This window comes from Acomys russatus, chromosome 23 (genome assembly GCF_903995435.1).
Source record: "Acomys russatus chromosome 23, mAcoRus1.1, whole genome shotgun sequence".
Classification (NCBI taxonomy): domain Eukaryota; kingdom Metazoa; phylum Chordata; class Mammalia; order Rodentia; family Muridae; genus Acomys; species Acomys russatus.
In genome coordinates, this window is record NC_067159.1 from 12,563,786 (window position 1) to 12,585,348 (window position 21,563).

Here is a 21,563-nt window from a genome sequence, read left to right on the forward strand (position 1 = left end):
TTTAATGTAAGAAAGTAAAAATATAGTTTAAATGAAAAAAAAAAAACGCTTTATGTGGAAACACTCAGAACTTTTAGAATGTTTGCATCAAATAAATGTTTCATGTTCCTTAAAAATAACAGTGAGAGGCTGGAGAGATGGCTCAGTGGTTAAGAGCACTGATTGCTTTTGCAAAGGACCTGTGTTCAATTCCCAGAACCCACATGTTGGCTCACAACCATCAGTAACTGCAGCTTCAGAGCATCTGATTACCTCTTCTGATCCCTGGGGTACCAGTGTGGATGTGGCACATAGACACATCCAAGCAAGGCGTCCATACATAAAACAAACAAATAAAGAACATTGATTGGAATCTAGTATTGAGTTCCTGAGACAAAAAGAAATTTTCATAATTAGACTTTTGTGTTAAAATCTCAGGACTATACCTTATTTGTTTTTTTTTTTTATTCTTATATATAATAAACATTCCAGTTGGGTTTCCTTTACAAAACTTTCCCTGTTTAACCTGGAGGCTTCTTGTTGTCCCAACTCAAGGGTAAGTGGGAATCATCCCCTCCTTATCAATAAAGGCTGACAGTCAAAGAGGTAGGTAAAGAACATCCTGGATGTTAAATGCATGCAGACGGTTATATATGTTATGAATATACCATGTAACCCCAAGCTTCCTAGTGTCCTGTTCAGTGCTGTAAGCACAGAAACTGTTGTAGAGATATTTGACTTATAAATAAACCATAGGTGCAGTACAATAGACTATTTCGCAGGGCAAAGAACATCCCGTTCCAGAACATGGGTTTTTATATTCCCCTATGACTAGATTATTGGTGGTGGAGGATGTAGGAGATGGAAGTAAAGACTTGATTTCAGGACTTCCATCTAAAGATTCCTAGACTCTCATAAAGTCACAGACCCAGGGCACAATAGAAACTAGTGGACTGTGGAATCTATGTCTTCTTCCAACCATGTGTTCAAGGGTGCACACTGCCTTTGTGCTGCCTGCCTTCAGGAGCCCACTCTGTCCTGTGAGGACATCTAATTCGATTGGATGACTGAGGTGAACTCAGAGGAAGGTGAAAGTGGCCCTTAGGCTGTGTGATGCATCATTCCCACTTCATGGTAGGTAAGATGGCTTACTTAACATACCCTGAACAGCGACACTTTCTGTATAGCTGACAGTTTAAGCCTCCCTTACCCTTTTGAGTTTTATACACATCAATAGTGGGAGGAAGGATGCTCCTACTTTGTAGGGCAGTTGACATGGCATGGAATAGCTTGTTAGCTCACTTAGGGAAGTTTCCAGGAAACAATTAAGAGCTCGAACCTCAACCATGAGCATAAGTTAGTACACCTCATTTGCCTCAAGAGAGAGTATTACAGATTCAAAGAATTCTAGAAAAAAATCCCATAGGCTGACATTTTTTTTTCAAATGAATTGACTTTTTAAAGAACTCGAGCATCCAGATTAAAAAGAACATTTCATTTATATTTGTTATATACCTAAAAGTGAATTTTTATTAAAAGCAGATCACATCACTTCAAGAAATTCAGAGAACTATATCTAAATACACCGAATGCAAGATACTCCTCATCAATTTAGATTCTTATAGCCTCATAAAGATAAAATGCAGATGAGTTGATTTAAATCAGGCCTTCATTAAATTTCAGAATTAGCTTTTGGAATCCCACGTATTGAATTGTGCAGCGTCTGATTCCCGATCATTGTGACAAAGCTGTGAGTGGGTAATGATAAAGTGCACCGTTGCCAGAAATAACACAGTCTGCCTTTGGTTTGTGCTAATAAACTATAAGACAACTTAAACTCCATTTTAATATCAGAAATCCGCCTCATTAGAAGGAATCTCACACTCTGCATGCTATCTGAATTTTCATGTGTAGTCTTTGGTGAGCCGGAAATATAATTTTCTATTTATGCTTCTAATGTAAATCTGCCATTTCTGGTTGGCCACTCTGGCACTAAGCCAAAGCGCTAATTTATTCCCATCTCCCCCTTTTTCTTATATCAAAAGAGGCTGTTGGTTTGAATAACAAACATTCAATCGACTTGGACGTGGGGTGGCAGGCAGAACAAGCATTACCTGCTTACCTTTTATTGCCTTCTTTGAATTGGCTTTTCTGGGAACAGAACCAATAAGACATGCTGTTCCTTCGTCGAGTTTTGACTGGGGTTATTTATCAGAAGACATTTCCTTCCCACCGGTTGAGCAAAGACAGGCAGTAGGATGAAGAATTTAGCCTGCAAAGAAGCCTCTGACCTAATCCTGTTATTGTCCCACCAAGTCATGTAGGACTTCATTGTCCCTAGGCTTCTGGCTTAGTCTCGTAATTATTTCTGATTTTGAGAGAGGTTGTTGTGGACACATTTGTCACCTGCAGGGTGGCAGTGTGCTGGGATTGAATATATGCCATTTCAGCCCCTCCCAAACTTTGCAGTGTTCCCCCCCAGCCCAGCTCCCTTTGCTGTCTTATGCAGTAATTGGCCTAATAAAAGGCAGAAACAAGAATTTATTACACCTTGGGCAGTACTTGAAACAGACTTTATTCTCAGGAACAGCAGTTATGTCTACTTGCTGCTGTATATTTTGATATTTCATTTAAATACTTAGAATATATTCAAAGTCAAATTGCTAATCACTCAGTTTCCCTGCTGCTGTTCTGGTTCCCCAGGTGGCCTCTTAGGATATTCCATGTAAACACTGTATTTGGAAGGATGCATAGATCTGCATCCCTAGAGTCACATGATCACCATAAATCTGTGAAAATAGCATGACTTAAAAATAAAAAGTCTCTTAGTACACTGCCAACAGGCTTTGGCATAATCTTGGCAATCACTTAGATTTTTCTTTCTCTCTGTTTTTGCGGTTATAATTTTTTTCCCAGGTGGAAAATAGTCTCATATTTTGCAGACGTTGTCCAAGCTAGTGACCATCAACCCATCTTCCTGGGTTACTAAAGTTGTCAGCTGACTGTGTTCAGTCCACACATAATCAGCGGAGTGGATGCGAAACTGTTGGGTGGTAGCTCCTTTCGGCTTAAGAAACGGCAATACAAATTCCTGATAGCATTTAGCAGGAATTTTTATTCTTTAAATCTTCCAGTGTTAAAGCAACAAGAAAACACTTAGAATGTCCTTTGGTGGAATCTTATTACACTTGCTATATATGTAAACTGATATTCTTTGATGCCAGCACGCTCCTTGCCCCTACAGAGAAGTCTCTGCACAATGAAACAAAACAAAACCGAAGAAGACACAAATCAAATGTCAGTGTTTGCTGATTCGAATTAGATACTTTAACAGATTGTCAGGTAACAGAAGTTGGCAATAATACAAAAAATCTACATATTACAGTATTTCAAGAAAAATAACTTCATTTGAATACAAAAGGATAGATACACTTTCTCTTTTCCTCTAGCCACTCACTCTCGTGAAGTGGGTGTGAGCCGGCACTGGGATCTCAGTGCTGCTAAAATATACAGGGGTGTGACTGGCTTGCGCTTTGGAGGGGGCTGCTACACGTGTGTATCACTAACATCGGACAAAAAAATCTTTCAACCAACAAGGGTTACAGAGCAACGTTCACTAAAGCACAGGTTGGAAGGGATTCAGGGGGCTGAAGCAGGCCAATATGGCAGCTTGTACCAGATTTCCTTATACCCACAATGCACCTGACAGCAAAGAATGCTTCTATTTGGTTGGTCCACAAACTGGGCAGAGCGGTACTAGGGTGCACCACGGTAGAGTAGCGAATGTTTTTAGGTTGGTTGACCAGTTTGTTTTCCGTCTTTCCTTTGGGGGGCGCTCTCACGGCCTTGCCAATCCGCAATCAGCTCTGCAGCTGGCAATGAGATTTGCAGCGATAACAGCAACAGCTGCCAATTCCTCTGGAGTCAGTGATGAACAGTCTTGACTCCGATGTGTGATGATGTGCGATGTGCTGTCCTGGTCTGAGAGATATGGCTTAGTTCAGTTAGGCCCTCTTCCTTTGTACACTGTGTTGGAGTGGGTGTGCGTGTTTTCTATAGTAGTAGCAACTGCTTGGGTTGTGTTTGCTTCCCCACAGCACAGGCCTGTCGGAGGGGCTGGGTGTGACCCCTAGAACACCATCGGACTGGCTGTCCCCAGCAGCGCAGCCAGCAGCAGCAGCAGCAGCAGCACTGGTGAGCCCCGCGGAGGTGCTCCCTGGCCAGAGTCGGAGCCACAGCTGCCAGCCTCTTCGCACCGCAGCTTCTCACAGAGGATGCCGGTGTAGGCAGCCGGGCACAGGCAGCGCACGTTGTTGTAGCAGGTCCCTCCATTCTGGCAGTGCAGGAGCTCATTGTCGCAGACATTAGCTGCAGAACGAGGGGAGGGGTGGGGAGGGGAGAAGAGGCAGAATCAATTTAAGTTCATCTGGAACATCATGTTTTTCAGCTTTAAGAAGAAATTCTCTATCGATCCTGTGCTCTCCCCCCCCCACCCCGCCTTCCCTCGACAAACTAAGCACGTGACTCCAATTTCCAAACAAATGTAGTTGGCTGCCTTTGTTTTGATCATATTAGGCCTTTTCATATAGTTTCCCACGTCCCCCCGCCCCTCACGCCCCGCCGCCCTTTCCCCTGCAGTCTTGGGTGTTCTCCAGGTCAAGCTATCTAATACTAAGAAATGCAATACTCCTGGTTTGGAAATTCTGTACGTGGGACCTGTTGTGACCTCCTAGGTTTTTAAAGGACAAGTGCCTGATACAAGAACGCAGAACCTTGAAGCCAGATGAGTGCTGTTTAAGATGCAAAGCAGTGTTGCTAAAATGACCAGCAACCTCTAAGGTCAGGACATCCATTGTCTCTGCCATTTAGTGCATGCAAAGAGGCCACAGGGAAGCGGGAGCGGGGCGCGGGAGGGGGTGCGGGGGGGGGTAGGTTGGGGGGTAGGGATGCGGTGCGGTGCGGGTTTGGGATGTGAGGAAAGTAGCATGCTCCAGGCAGGCAACAGCCAGATGGGAAGAGGAAACGCTTGTTCCGTGGGAGGCATGTGAGGAAAAGCAGTCACATTTGTCCCTGACAGCCCATTAGAGTTTTTATCGCCTTGTAAATATGGGAAATAGAGCCCAAGGTTACCTTGATTTGGGAACAGTAATAGATGCAAAGGTGAAACCCTGATTACCACAATTCCATTACATCCATCAAGGAATAGAATCAGGTTGGAAAATCAAGAAGCAGTTCCTGACTAAAATTCATTCGCAGCCTCTGTCACAGAACTTTCACCTCTAATAATTTCTCATATCTTCAAAATTCCCGTTATCCTCATTAATTCAATGTCTTGTATTCTCTTAGATAATCAAGGTTTCACTGATTTAGCAGAATGTTAAATAGAACCCGGGGAAATTAACACAACAACAAAGAATAAGAGAGCCAGGAAGGACCGCTTTCCAGCAACAAATGCTGCTTAAGCACTTAACACACAGACCACTCTGGACAGGGGGCAGGAGGGCACAGAGCAGAAAAAGGAGCTTTTTATAAATTAGAACAGTTTCTCATTCAAAAAGTGTCATGGCCCAATTTCTCCAAAGATGTCACATGGATTCACACAAACACACACACACACACACACACACACACACACACACACACACACACACACACACCACAGCCTGGTGGTATTAAATACAAATCATTTTTACAAACTAATCCCACCTTCCAAGTAATATCCCTAGATAACATTTGCTTTGCCCATTAATCATGGTCAATACTCATGTCACCTTCAAGAGGGGCTTTGTCCACACGCACAAAGACAGGAATTCTCTTGTGTGTGAATGGTTGAGGAAAGGTGGCACTGGGCATCCTTGGAGCTAATAACAAAGTTTCCTAAACAAGGTCTAGTGTGACTATATTCCTCAACATTCCAGGGTGCTAGAGAAGACAGGTCCATTGATATAATTAGCATGAGTAAATCATTCATGTTCGAAATGCTGGTACACAAGGCAGTATCACATGGATTATGAACATCAACCACACAAGCTGCCTCTTGGTGGGTGGCTTTGCTTGAATCCAAATTGTGGTATCTTGTCAACCATTTTGTTTGTTTGTTTGTTTGTTTGTTTTTCACATGTCAAGACCTGTAGTTATGAAGCAAGGTTCCCAAGCACAGGATCATAGGGTAAAGCCCTGATGGGTTTTGTTTTTGTCCATTTGAAAAGTATACATAGGTGTTCAGGATTTTGCTTTGCTTACACTTTAAGAAATATCTGTTTAATTGGGGCAGCATGGAATAAACAGATCCAAGTAACCATTTCCATTCAAAGTTAAAGACTCTGAGCATTCCTTGTTTTAGGCAGCAGATTGCAGAATGGGATATTTCCTTGCATTTGGGCACTAGACACAGGGAAATATCTGCTCCATCAATATCGATGATTGCTTGCCTTGAATAATTGAGAAGAAATCAATAGTTAATTAAATATCACTCCCCTCTTTTTTTCAAAGCTATTTTTCTTCCTCTTGGACTTGAATGTAAAGCAGCTGTTCAGCAGAGGTTTCGTTTTTCTGAGAGGCCAGTGATTAAGTTAAAATTCAATACCTTTCCTACATGTAAATAATCTGCTAGTTGATTTGGATGGTTGTGAGAATTTAATAAATACACAAGGAACAAACGTAGCCCGGGATTAATCATCTCATGGACCGGGGGGGGGGGGGGGATATATCTCGGGTAATATATGAACAGGAAAAAATTGGAAACGAGCATACATTTTATTACTTTAGGATTCACTACAAAGCACATTACATTTGAGTTCCTGATGGTGCCCATCCTGTTAAAATTCAACAAGTAGAGATTTTACCGTGCGTGCAGTACCATCTAATGGCTGGAATCACATGCTAGAAACATACTTAAATCTACCTACTGTCCTTACCTGATGCTTATAACCTCACGATCCATCTTCATATCATTTAGTACCAAAATTCTGTTGGTTAATGAACAGACTAGACAGTTAAGTGTCAATAAGCTCTTCTCCATCATGTAAAACCTCGTACTAAACACCAGGGAGACAGTAAGACAAATACAAAGCACGCCCTCCTCTGTTCTCATAGAGTTCTAATTTACTTATGGAATGTATGAAGCACATTCCAGAAGTGATCTACTGTTGCTCTTATTAAAATGTCCTTGTCGGTTTCATCCCACTTAGCCAAGCATCCTGATACCTTTCATGGCTATCATTCTACTTGCCACAAAGAAGCTCACAATTTTGTGGAAAATCAACAAACACCATCAGAGATATTCAGACAAAGTATGGAAAAGACCACAAAGTAAGTATTTGCAACGTTCGGCAAACACGCATGGTGATATTCACGATTTAGAGATTAGGAAAACTTATAGAAAATGGGTTGCTTTTGAACAAAGGTTGTATTTGGACAAAGGTGCATGCAAGGTAGATACTGGTCAAAGAGCATCATGGGTGGGGAAACTGTGTGAGCCAAAGCAAAGAGATGCAAGGGGGCTATGAAGGTTACTTAAGAATTTATCTTCGAACACTGATCCCTGCTCTGAGGTTACACACTTCCTGCTGAGTTCCACCAACAATGAATCCCAGAAGGAACAGAGAAAGAAGGAGGCTATGTATCAAAATATTTCCTTCTTCCTACTACTTAATGACTTGTCTTAACAGTACTGCCCAGCAATGGCCCTTTATGTCAGCTTTGACGTTGGTCATCTGATTCAGTCTTATCCATCTTATCCTTATTACTTTCCTTATCTTTACTCAGAACCAGCTTCTCACTGAGCCTTGGGGATCCCCTCATCATCCTGGTAGCATATCTTAAAAGGACAGCTACAGGTATGTAGCCAGACATCATCTCTCCTCAGAGATTTGGTGTTAAGATGGACTCTCTTCTTCACACTGTTAGTTTCTGGAAAGTCCCTCTTCTTTCTTGTAATTTCTCAGCCCCGAGTGATAGGCCCTACCTTTATGAGCGGTTACTCTCCAGGAGTTACTTCAGTTCCCTGTTTTCATTTTCAGTCCCCAGATACCTATTATCCCATTTCCTTTAATAATGTTTTTCTATTGAAATACCTACAATAGCTTGTTTTCTGACTAGAACCTGACTAAGAGACACTAAGATGGTCTCAGTGAATGATGGGTCGGCTGTGGTTGGAAGGCTGGATGCAGAAAGGACAAAGGAGGCTAGAATGCTAGGGGGCATTTCGTTTCTGGTTGTTTATATATACACTGCAAGAGTTTGGGAAACCGACAGTGTGAAGCTGTCAAAGGTGAAGGAGTCAGCTAGAGCTCTAAAGGAAAAGGAAAGCTGAAGCTAGACAAAGGTAGACTGGGGACAAGGACCAGGTACTCAACAGGATGGGCTAGATTATAGCAATGGAGAAGAGAAGGAAAGGCACACACGAAGGCAGTTCACATAACAAGTGTGAACGATTTTAAGATCGCATTTGAATGTATGGAAAAATCACAAAGATTTATTAAGAAAAGGAACTAGGAGAGGTATGAAGTCAGAAAAGTCAATGGATTATTTTTGGACCTACTGACTTTGTCGGTAAATTCTCCTAGAAAGTTTTGTTACTACTTGGAAAAACTACTTCAAGGTTCAGGAGACGGTTCATTACGGAGATGGGGATGTGGAACGTAGGTGGTGAAGGCCATTGTCATCAAACACAAAGTACACAGTCTCAAGGTGGGAGAATATCAATCATGGCAAAATGAGGACTAGAACCCTGAAGAGCACCAAGTCTCAACCATATGCAGAGAGAGCAACATCATGAAGAGTGGTTGGGAGAAGACCGTCAATGAAGTGCAGCGGTGGTCATATGACAGTATGAAATCACTTTGGATTTATGGAAGACCGTCTATGAATTAACACATGAAGTGGAAGAGTAGAAGAAGAATGATTTGAATTAGACAGAGCAAATGTGTAATGTGAGTCTCTACTGTCTGAATCAGCCAGATAGCGGTTTGGAATGATTAGGAAAAAAAAAAACAAAAAACAAAAAAACAAAAAACAAACAAACAAAAAAACCACTGGGAAAGTTGGAGGAAATAACAACTTTTAGAAGTCGTTCAACATCAGCTGGTAGGAGTAAGTCCCAATATTTTGGAGATTATGAGTCACAGAGGATATTAGGCAGTGGCTAGATTTATTATTTATTTATTTATTTATTCATTTATTTGTTTTTAGTTGTCACAACTTGGTAGGGATAGCATGCCATGGATGGGTAGTGGCCATGGATACTGCTAAATGTCTTATCCTATATGGGACAGCTTCCTCTTCCACCAAGAAGGAAGTATTCTTCAATTAATGTAAAGGTTAAAATGATGATGTCTTGGGTCAGAGTGCAGTCATACCAATGAAAGTAAACAGCTGCCCCTAATGTACATTGGGACAAAGATCAGGAAGCAGGTTTGTTAGTTCTAGATCCAAACAACGTTGAGTTCTCAGATGCACAGCCATTGGGATGAAAGAAAGCAGATGTAGGGAGCTCTAAAGCACTAGAGTGGATTGTCTTCTTAAAACTGCTTACAATGGAAGAAAAGGACTCATACACATCCTTATCTTGTGATTTTCTCTTTACTCCTATTGAGGCAGTGATAGAGCACTACTGACCATGTTTCAAACCATTTAGACAAGATATTAGGGAACTCATATCAGTTTAGGGTAGAGCTTTGAATGGAAACCCAGGCACATTGTACTTCCTGTGGAAGGGGGAAGTCTGGAGTTCAGTGAATGGCATCAGACATCACAGTGGTCTGTACTCTTAGATATGGCTGACATCAGGTCCAGGAGTTATAGAATCACTCCTTAGACAGTAAATTTCACACTACATGTCCTAACTAGTGTGATTTCAAATTTGCACGGATGGGCGTGGAGATATCTGTTAATATTATTTTTTAATTGCTACTACTTCTTAGAGTTATACCAAAATAATAGAGGTCCAAGTGCCAATCAGCTGACATGAATATAAAGGTAGAAATTCCAAAGGTCTAAGCTGAGAGTGAGAAACATACTGACATCTCATAGTGTCATTACTGTCTTCCCAGGCATAGGAGCCTGCTATGGTTTGAAAGTTTGGCTTCTTAAAAACTCGTGTTGAAGTGTAGTTCACAGTGTAACATTCTTTAAAAGTGTGAACTTTCAGAAGTATTATTAGGAGTGAGCTAAGGTGCACATAATGGGATAATGGGAATTTCTGTCTACCATGTAATACCTTCTAGTATTTTATGATAAAATACTGGGACTTTATGATAAAAAAACCCAGAACTTTAGCTTATAAATAGCCATTTATTGTTATAAATTAGTCTGTGATGTCCTGTTATGAAAACACAAAATTAACTAAAATGGAATGTTGCTATTTAATAATGGAGCTCCTTTGCACTGAACTATAGACTCCTTTCCATTGCAAAGTTCTAGGCATCCGTCAACTTGTGGTGCTGGCATGAGGATGAGCACCTCAGTGCAATGTTCATGACTTTTCTGGTCTATACTGCATGAAGTTGTGGATTAAAGAGATAGCAGGAATTTTCACCTAACATGTAACTTTCAGTCATATCTGTATTTGGTGTTTTTCTATATGGATCAACTTCAAACTGGATTTAGTTGGTGACATTCATTTTTAAGTTTATCTAGACTTTATTGTTGTTGACTCTAAAAAGGCTTCTTAAGAAACAGGAATCTTCATTTTTAAATGTGAAGGGTTGGCTGTGAATAGTTACTTGGTAGCTACAAATCCTTTTGTTATGGTAAAGTCTAAGTCAGATACAGGAGGGACTGACATTCCTTTGGTAGTAGACTGACTGTTTTTTGTAGGGTTCCCTTTATTGTATTTTCTTTTTCCTGCTGATAAGAATAATTTATTTATGCCATGGCCAATATAATACCATGTGACCGGTTACCTTCTGATGCTCTAGCACTTGGAAAGCTTTCCAATAGTGTGCCTCCTAAGACAACCAGAAGACATCGGCTGGTGAGGTTATTGTATCAATGTGAGACTCAGGGTTGTGTGGCCAGAAGGTGAGGTGTGGAATCTTAGTGGAAAGACTGGAGTCAGCAGGGCATTAGGATAGCTCTGCTTCCAGCTTTGGTAGGCAAGCCACAAAAGAGGATAAAAAAAGCTCTCAGAATTGCCATGATCTATAAAACTGAATTTCCCAGGAAGAAAGACAGAATGAAGACTGCTTCCACTTTTACTTCTGTTTCTCTTGTACTGTGGATAAGGAAAACCAGAAAGACATCATGAAATTACACAGTCTTATTTTTTTTTCCCTTTTTGTGTGGAATATTTGTTGTCTGTCTGTCTGTCTGTCTGTCTGTCTGTCTGTCTGTCTCTCTCTCTCTGTGTGTGTGTAGGTGTGCCTTGTATGTGTATTTGTGTGAAAATGCACGTGGTGCATGTCTATGTGTGCCTAAGTGTGTGATATGTAAGTTCATGTGATGTGTGCTTGTGCATGCACATGTGTGTGTGTATAAGTGTGTGCATGTGTGTGTTAACGTGTGTATAGGTATGTGGGGGTTCTCAAACACGTCTGCTCTTCTCAAATAACAAACTATTTTCAAGATACAAATTACAAAATCCTGATTTCTTTCCCTTCTATTAGTCTTGCCTGGAACATGTCAAAAAGCAGACCTAGAAAATGCTCCCATATATCCAAAGAGGGCAGCAAGCAGGACTTGGTGTCATGCCTTGTTCTATTCACGTTTCCCTTAGAAACTAAAAGGGTCACTTATTCCCACATGATCGCACTGATCCATTGCATTACTAAAGAGACTTTTCTCTCTCTGTTTGTGTTTGGTTCAAAGCTATACATCTAGGCTGGCCCTGTCCGTGAGCACTGCTATGCTTGAGCAATGCTGGGTCTGTATTTATAGACTTGAAAGTTTCTCTTTTTGGCTTTGTCTCCTGTACTTCAAGGAATTGATGCAATGTGTTACCATGACAGCTTTCCTTGATGGCTGTATTAATAAAGTGACCTCTACCTTCACCGCCTGAACCAAGCCCAGGATTGCTGAGGGAAAGATGTTCCAAATTGTTCCCATCCTTTGCAAAGAAACGTCAAAGAGCGAATAACCTCCACCAAACAGGGTAATAACAAAGGCATGCGAACTGCACTGAGGTCTCATTCAGGTGTTTGAGAGCTGGCAGCAGGGGACTGAAGACCCACGATTATGACCCATTTACACAGCCTTTGTGGCTGTTTTACTATATTGTGAGCAAGGCAGAAAATAGAGCATGCATTTAGATCCTGAGGTATGGAAAAAAAACTTTATAGACTTTACAGACTGCAGTGGAGTTTGAGGGGCAAGTTCTAGACACATCAACTATATTTCCCATTTTGTACCCACATGGGTTCATGAGAGATGGCATGACATGGTAGGGAACTTGTTTAGGAGCCATTAATCCAGAATTCTGGTTCAGACTGCCACGCTTTTACTTTGAGATGCTGACCTGATAATGAACTGGTTTGTGATATCTGTCCCTCTGTCTTTTGAATGACATACTTACTGTTTTGGGGGAAAGGGGGTTGTCGAGATAGGGTTTATCTATGTAGCTATGGCCGTCCTGGACTCACTTTGTAGACCAGGCTGGCCTCAAACTCACAGAGATCCGTCTGTCTCTGCCTCCCTGAGTGCTGGAATTACCGGCATACGCCACAGCGTTCAGCTCAAACACTTACTTTTCAGGTGGTGCACATATATTGAGCCAGAGCAACAACGGTGATATACATGTGTTCATGGGGTTTATTATTCAGTGACAACTATAACATTAGTAAGAAGTAGCTTTTCTAACCCCCCTTGGGTTTTATTTACATGATTAATTTTTAGATGTGTGTGTGTGTGTGTGTGTGTGTGTGTGTGTGTGTGTATGTGTGTATGTGTATGCAGAGGATGGAGGAAAGCCTTGGCTGTTGTTGCTCAGGCATTATCCACAGGTTTTTTTTTTTTTTTTAGATAGGGTCTCTCATTCTCCTGGAACTTTTCAAGTATGCACTGCTAACTGGCCAGGTAGCTCCAGGGTTATACTTGCTCTGCCTTCCCAGCATCAGTGTCAACAAGCATGTATCACCATCTCTGGCTCTTTTTTGGGGGTGGGGGTGGATTCTGGGGGTCATGAGTCATCAGGCATGTAAAGCAAGTGCTTCACTAATGTATTCCTCTCCATAACCCTGCCTGACTATTATTAATAGAAAGGCTATCTCCACAAAAGAAAACAATTAAGACTTTCTTCCTCATTTGATAAGATATCTGAAGATGGCCAGGCTTGTATAATTCTATGAGGTTTTGTTGATAGATTTGGTAACCATTTTCATTTCATTAGTTTTGCCTGTCAGTCAAAGTTGGCATCCCAAGGAACAAGATAGTTTTTGTCTCCCACATGTACCACCAGCATAAGGTAGGAAAAGAGAATTAGACCCTGTGTCCGAGTCTCATCTCAGTAGTTAATGTGGTGGGTGAACTGGAGGAAGTCCCTTAACCTCTTGGTGTTCTCTTTCCTCACTCCTAAAGCAGAGATGTTAGCTCCTGTCCTGCTTTCCCATCTGGAATTGCTGGGAGATTTGAGATGGATTATACAGAAATATTCTACAAAGGACCAAATATAACCCGAGTAGGCTTTGTTAGTGTTCAGGTCCTGCTTCAGTCTCCTGAAGGCAAGAAATTCGGGGTGGATGAGCAAAGTGCTCATTCTGCCAAGGTAATGAGTCCCTTACATCTCCAGCGCAGGAAACCTAAAGTGGGAAGGAATGTGGATGCCCTCCCTTGAAGGCAGCATCTGCATATGCTCTGTGGATATGAATCTCGAGAGAGCCCAGAGCCAAAGCATGTGGTTGGTGAACATTTGCATTCAACTGCTGTGTACTCCACGGAGTCTTGCAAGGTCACGTTGGAATGGCAGTGTCCTTTCTCTTAGAGGTGAAATTTATCCTCATTTAATGTGTGTTCATCTGTGTCAGCCAGCATACGGAAATGTGGTATGCTTCCAGAGGAGCAAGGGTGTTTGTGTGTATGTATGTGTGTGTGTGTGTGTGTGTGTGTGTGTGTGTGTGTGTGTGTGTGTGTTGGGGGTGGTGAGTGGAGAGTTACAAACCTGCTTTTCCTGCTCCCCTCAACTCGCCAATGCCTTTTTACTGTTGAAGGTTGGGAAGAATCAGGCACAGACGCAAACAACAGACTGAACTCTGGAAGTCATCATGTGGACAGAATGCTGATTGCTCGCTTTCAACCTATGCTCCTGTCTGTGTCTGTACCCTTCAGGAGCAGGGGTGGTGCAAGCATGGCCACTCTGTGACAGCATCCAGTCTGCCCGATTTCAAAGTAACAAGCCCAGGGAACAGGGCTAGAGGGCCTGTCAGGAGCAGCGTGGAGGCTGTCGACTCAGTGGTCAGATATGTCTCATCTCCTTAACCAGACGGAGCAGGCTCTGACCCAAGGGAGCAGCCATCCTATTGTTGTTCATCTGTTATCAAAGAACTTGTTATGAGAATGATGTTTTCTCTTGTGCAACCAAGGAAAATACTGCTTACAACATCATAAAAAAAAGCCCTGTTTATTTTAAAGGAGTCACATCTACCGTCTGCAGTATCCCAGTAGGTGTGAAAGAGATGACAGGTGACTCCAATTCAGGAGGAAGAAGAACCATCCAAATCCCCTAAAGGCTTTGGCTTTACAACATACAAAAAGCCTTAACTGATTGTGAGAAAGAATTAATTCACTGAAAATCCTACAAGCCTAAGACTGGGCACCATTCCCAAAGTGATCGTTAATGGTCTATTGAAATCCTATTTAGGCCAGCACCTTCAGACACAGATATAGGCAAGGTGCTCACAAAGACAGTACTGAGAAATCACAGATTTTCTCCTTTGGCATCACCAAAGACACTTTTCTCATTTATTGAAAAGGTGCAACCTCTACTCTGGGCTCAAGGTGAAAGATGGCTGTTATGGGAGGCATCTTCACACACAAGGGCAACACACATCCAGGAATAGATCATCCTTCCCGAGCACAAGTCATTATGTCAAGAGAAAAGCAGATGTGGGCTGTTTATCCACGATGAGAAGTTTCCCCATGACCGGCTCTATAAATGCAGATCCTGAGCCTTCCATGCCTTATATAACGAAAGCCTTAGCAAAGCCTTTGGGATAAATTGCAACCAAATAGGCCCTATGTTTATCTCTGGCTGTTGAGAGTAGAATTGATTTTTATCAGCTTAAATTCTACCTTTACACTATATTTTTCTTTCCAAATTTCCCAGAAGAAATATACAATATTTTGAACATAAAAATGCACATGTGTGTTTCGTCCTTCTTTACAAATACAAAAGAATTTATTGCCTTTTGAGAAAAATAATTTTTACTGAAATGATAATACTGAAATGATAAAATCAATTAATTTCATAAATGAATTCCACCATCACATTCTACAAAATATTTGTGATATTAATATGTACTTATAATAATGCTGCCAATTATCTTATATGTCCCAGAGCATCTCAGGAAATAAGTAATTCCAAAACTCATAACAAATATTGCAGACACTGGCTTCTTTTATCAAGCAGTACCCCACAGTATCCGGCAAGAAGGGAACCAGCACAACTTCCTGAATCCAATGGCATCTGAAGACAGACGTCCGTTTTTATTGGTAACTAGTGAAGGCGGAAGCAAATGTCTAGACACTGTTATCTTTGAAAATCAAGGCACAGTAATCCTCACGATGGACTATTCCTTCCCTTTTCTGGGTAAAAGAGGTCACAGTTGAATATAAACCAACTTAAACTCCTTTTTATGAGGCTTGAGCCTAGAGGATGTTAACCTTCTACCTTTATAAATGGTTTTTCTTTTTAATCACAGGTGAGCTCTTCCTGTTACCTGTTTCTTCCTCACTGGTTATATGAGGTTGTAGAATTGTCTTCAAGCATTAACTTGCTGCTCAATAAAAGTTTATTAACTAAACGAGTAAAATTTGTCTAGTTTTTCCTCTGCCACTTTATGAATGGTGCGTGCCTATCTGTTATTAGTAAACTCACAGCATGTTAGCTATTTGGACAGATAGGCAAGCAAGTGGACAGATGCAGATTTCTGGATCTGGAAAGCTTCAAGTTGAGAGGACAAGAATTGGAAGGAGTTTTTCCTTAAGGACATTATTTTAATTACCTAAAGTGAGAGTGAGGTGTATTTGCTAAAGTAAGTGTGAGAAAGTAGTCCTTAGGTGTGTTTTGAAAGGAAGAACATGTGAAAGATTGAGAGGGCATTGGAGGAGCAAACTAGTGGCACATGGGAAAATCACTTGGAGGTGTCTATCACTCCAACTCAGGCTGGATACTGTGAAGTGATATAGGTTCCTCCGCATAGATTTTAAGGAGAAAACATTAACAAGGAGGGCAGAGATATGTATTATCTTTAGAAAATTCAAAATACACCTGGGGAAAGGGTGGAAGAGAGATAAAGGAGCAAAGATGGCCAGTATTTGGAGACAAGGGACCAGAAGCATTTCTCTCACTTTCTATTAAGCACATTTAGTTCTTATTATGTTCAGAGCATTATGAGTGAAATGATGGAGGAGAAGAGGTACCACTGAGGCCTCGAAGGGATTTGGTAACATTTGTTTGTTTGTTTGTTTTCAATTGGGAAGGTGATTAGTTAAATTTGTAGCACAGGCTAAAAGTACAGATGGAGCAGCCTCATATTGGGGTAGGAGGGAGTTGCAGACCTCAGAAGCAAGAAGATTTTTGTATTAAAATGATGTAGGTATTATGCAAGGCAATCTATATAAGCCCATGCTGTGCTGAATACAAACTTGTAAGTTATTGTACATCCTGAGGAGGAGGCAGAGAACCTAGCATTAAGAAACGAAGTGTCTAGGACTGAAAGGAGATACTATGTCATCAGTTCCCGTCTGTGTGTGTGTGTGTGTGTGTGTGTGTGTGTGTGTGTAGTGTCATGTTTTAAAGACAGATTTTTAATGCCTTTGATTACTTTATAAAATAAAAATATATTTGCATTTCCCGTTTGTCAAGCTATAGCCAAATGTCTCCTTAGAGACTTAATTTTCCCGATGTATACTTGGCAAGAGAGTTCTAAATATGGTTCCCTTAGGATTTATAAACAGTAAGGATATTTAACTATGAAAAATAGTTACTGAAATCACACAGCAGTGCCTTTTCTTAATGATTTTTTTCCTCCAGGAATCACTGTAATACACTCTTGTCCACTTCCTGACAATGTCAACCTAAGTCTTGAGAGGCGATTTTATAATGTCAGGATGAAACAAAGCCATTTCCTTGTTAATGCCAATGTCAAAGCAAAATGAATTGGTGTCAATAAATTCAAGGTGAGGAAAACAACATCATGGAATCAAATGAACGTGCAAAATGATGACAGGACTCATTTAGGGACGCCTGACTCTGAGTGAAAATGATCGCTAATTTTCCAAAATGCATTCGCTGCTGAACTGGAGCTCCAACATCTAATTTTTATTTCTAAAATACTTTACTGAGGTTAAGAAAGGACAAAGAAATGACAAGTATGGATGAGCCCTAAGCAAATCTCTCTAGTAATGTGAGTGGGGATCACGGCAGCTCACACTGTCGTTTTCCGTCTACAAATTCCAGTCACATTCAAAACTTGAAATGTAAAGTTTAATATTTAATTGCTTATGTTGGTAGCATCCAAAGGTATAGGTTTAAATGTGAACATCATCACTTGGGGCTCTGTATTTGGGATTGCTGATGCCTCCTCCTTTCCAGCCACTTCGTATGGCTGTTGTGAATAGCAAGAGTCACTTAACTTGTGACTGCCTGTAAGGGCTTTGCAACCACCAGGCACAACTCTAAGTCCTATCAGGAGAGACTCCAGAGCCTTAGGAACAGTGTGTGTTATGATCAGCATGGGTCCTTCTGTCTAGGTATGTAAAGAAGCTTCATAGAGTACAGACTCTGTGCCTTCCAGCTCACCTTTACCATTAATAAATTCTAGGTTCGTTAGTGCCTGAGAAGTTCTTCCCAAATAGAATAAAATAAAATAAAATAAAATCGCTTGTCACTCCTACAAGCCCTTCAGAGATAGAATAACTGTTTACCCACCGAAGATCGGAAGATTGTTCCTTTTTCTCTCTGTGAGAGAGAACCTGCCAAAATCCCTCACTTAAAAAAAAGTTTCATGGGATTTTAAACAAGTTGTGAGTTGTGCTACGACTTACTTCATGAAAGAGAACTTTCTCAAAAACTGGACTTCAAACAAGAGGTTGGAAAGCATGTAGCATCTTGTCCTGATACCTACAGGAGAGGATTCTCAGCTGGGTAAGCAAAAGGTATGTAAAGTATGACCTGAAAGGGGCAGCAAAGTCTCTGGAGGGTTCCAGAGCAGACATTTGAAAGCTCTTCCTAAGAAGAGCAAAGGTGTGGGGGTGTCAGGAAGTGGGGGAGATACTTCAGTGAAGAAAATGTGTCTGGCAAGACGCATGTAAAAGCTGTGTCTTTCACGGACATCAGATCCAGATGTGCAGAGAGAAAGATCGAGGATTGTTTTGGATTCAATTGGGAGGCTGGGGGCATTATTTAAAGTACATAGAAAAGATGTTACAGTTTCTGTCTAAAGCAGGCGATGCTGTATCGAAGTTAGGTTAAGCATCAGTGAACAAAATTGGGTGTAGCCTGGCAGGAGCCATCACAGGACATGTTTAAAATACCTTGTTCTACACCTTACACCTTGTTCCTCTTTTTTTTTTTTTTTTTTTTTTTTTTTTTTAATGTTTTGGATTCATGCCCTTAGTAAAACTAATGAGATTTTCCTAAACTGTGTACTGCATGAAGAAAAAGATTCTGCCTGTTTTGGGTTTTTGGTACGCAATGCCCAGAACAGCATTTTGTAACAGACTGTGCTCAATGAATATCTGAGTATTTTTGAGTGAATGAATAAATGAAATATATAGAAAAAATCACATGTTCCATATCCATCGCTTCCTTTTTGCTTCTAAAATAGCTTCCCAACTGTGTCTGTTCTTTCGCCCCTAAATTAAATCGCACAGAAGTGCTATAGCCAGACTGCGTTTCTTCAGAAAGTGTTTTCACAGTACTCTCCACTCGTTCTCTCACTTGCAACCTTCAGTGCCCCCCCCCACTGCTAATTGGATAACAGTGTAGCCAGGGTCCCTCAGGACGTGATTAAAATCCTCCCATCATCTGCTTTGGCTCTACGAAACAGGCTTTCTTCTGCTAGCAAACACGTGTACACAGGCTTACACTGGTGTGCGTATAACTAAAATTAAAGTATCAGAAAATTTACATGCTCCATGTATGTCTTCTTTTTGAATATTCCAATATTCTGGACAAATAGGTATTATTAGTATTAATATTTATTAGTGTTATTATTGTTTCTACTTTATGGCAATCTATGAATCTTACCCAAGGATGTTGGGGGTAGAGCCACCGATGCAAAATTAGTAGTAACACCTTTTTGAATCTTAAGCACTGTCCATGCTATTCCCTAGTTTACCCTTTAGTGCCCCTAGTTTACCTGGACTTGGTGATTCTGCTATGGAGATGTTCCTTCCTAAATTTTTCTCCCATTCTTAAGGTCCAGTGTCCAGATCAGCTCCACCAAGAAGATTTCCCTGGCTGTCTCAACCCACAGATATTACACTGCCTTTGAAGCCACATGACAAATGGCCTAAATAGTGAGGGATTATTGATCTGAATATAGATGGAGTTTGAACGGGGCGGATTATTCTTTGGGTCCTCTGAACATGAGATGGATGGTTGTGTGTGTCATTCAACCAATCGTCACTTAGTTCATAAAATGGTTAATTTCCTACCTGATGTCTACCCCAAAGACTGTTATGTAGATTAAGTGAGTTAATGAGTATAACTAAAATAGAGCATTTCATGACATACAGACAGTCAGTCTCCTAGGTTCTTCTAAGCCTGTGACAAACATCCCTTCTCAATGGTCATTTCCTGTTTTCTCCATTACGGTACAGGCTATTAAAGCTAGGCTCTTGTTTTGCAGCTTTCATTGTCCACACTGATCAGGTGCCTGTCCCCAGGGGGGACATTTGCTGGTATTTTTCAGTGACGGTAGTAGATATCTCTTTCATTATTTCTGTAACCTCAGGCATATCTTTTATTTTTGAAGCCTAAACATCTATGTTTTTGTCTTGCACATCATCGGAAATTCTCAGTAACTTCTTCTGTTTCAAATCATGGTTTGTCAGACAACCTCTACATTTCCAAGACTGTGGAAAGAAGACATCATTCCTGGAGCTTAAGTGAAGGTGACCTGAGTTTTCACTCCTGCCTCCGAGTGGTGTCTTCAGGGAAGTCTTTCCTCTGTGGCTTTCTATACATTTTGCTTCTATTTCCTGACTAGTAGGAAGAAGGAGAGTAGCTTAGAGGGAGGATTAGAGCAAACAGAGAAAGATTGGGGAAACAGATTTGGGCTGAGTAACAGGGAATTACCCACACGAAGCTGCCCAGAGTATGCATCTGTCTTACGGGATGGGGGTCCCAGCTCTGTTTATCTGCAGATAGGAATCCTGTCCACATGTTTACAAACTTTACACTCTTACACTGAATTGTATCTTGGATTTAGCCCCTATCTAGGCTACTTTACTCTAGGGATTAAAACCATGATTGACTGTCACATGATTCACACGAAAAGGTACACAGGAAAGAGAGGCAAACTCTCCACCTACTGTCCTTCCCCGAATGAGCATCCTGGCTTATGTTAGCAGCAGTTAAAGCCCAGCTCCCCACAGCACCAGACTGTGTTCTTGCTGCTGGAAGAACAGTTTCAGATTTGAGTGATCTCGTTCCGGTCTGTTTATCTGATTTCAGCTTCCAGGGTTCTGATTGTGCTTTTGCAGAGCCAGTGAGTGTAGGCCTCTTAGTTCATCTACAGCCCTCTGCTGCCTTGCCTCACCATATTCCAAGGGTGTCTGCCCTCATGGCTGCATCTGACCATGCACATGAATCCAGCTCACACCTTTCTGGACAGTGGTGCCTTTATACCCGGTGCTCCTAACTTGTTAATGATTTTGACTTTTCATTCTGGCTTGGATCTGTTCATGGTGTAAACCACAGTTTAATCAGGTGAATGAAGTTTCAGGTTAGAGCTCTATGCTCCTAAAGTCTACCTACAAAATAAAAGCCTAAACCATGGCTGCCTTGGACAGCTAGTTTATTTACTGACTGCAAAGAAAGGAAAGATTCCTATGAGTTTTAAAACTACTAGACCACTCGCAGCTCTCTGGCCAGAGTCCAGCTGTAAGTCTCAGTACCTGTCCCAAACCCACACTGGGTGGAGTGTCTCAGAGGACCTCTGTGTTGGCCTAATATCTACTTATAAGTGAATATATACCATGTGTGTCTTTCTAGGTTAGGGTTACCTCACTCAAGATGATTTTTTTTAGTTCCATCTATTTGCCTGCACATTTCAAGATTTCCTTGTTTTGTTTTGGTTTGGTTTGGTTTTTTTCGAGGCAGGGTCTTTCTGTGTAGCCTTGGCTGTCCTGGGCTCACTTTATAGACTAGGCTGGCCTCGAACTCACAGTGATCGCCTGCCTCTGCCTCCCAGGTGCTGGGATTA

At 41.3% G+C, this 21,563-nt stretch overlaps 1 protein-coding gene across 6 annotated transcripts in view; it reads right to left on the reverse strand.

Annotated features, from left to right (window-relative positions):
- Nucleotides 1–2,416: 2,416 nt before the first annotated feature.
- The window catches only part of Ntng1 (netrin G1), a 359,418-nt gene continuing 340,271 nt past the window's right edge, over nt 2,417–21,563 (reverse strand). For all 6 annotated transcript variants that reach the window (XM_051165765.1, XM_051165762.1, XM_051165760.1 and 3 more), the window contains one exon: nt 2,417–4,347. In XM_051165765.1, coding sequence (XP_051021722.1) covers nt 4,109–4,347 — 239 coding nt within the window. In that variant the 3' untranslated portion in view covers nt 2,417–4,108. The remainder of the gene's footprint in view (nt 4,348–21,563) is intronic.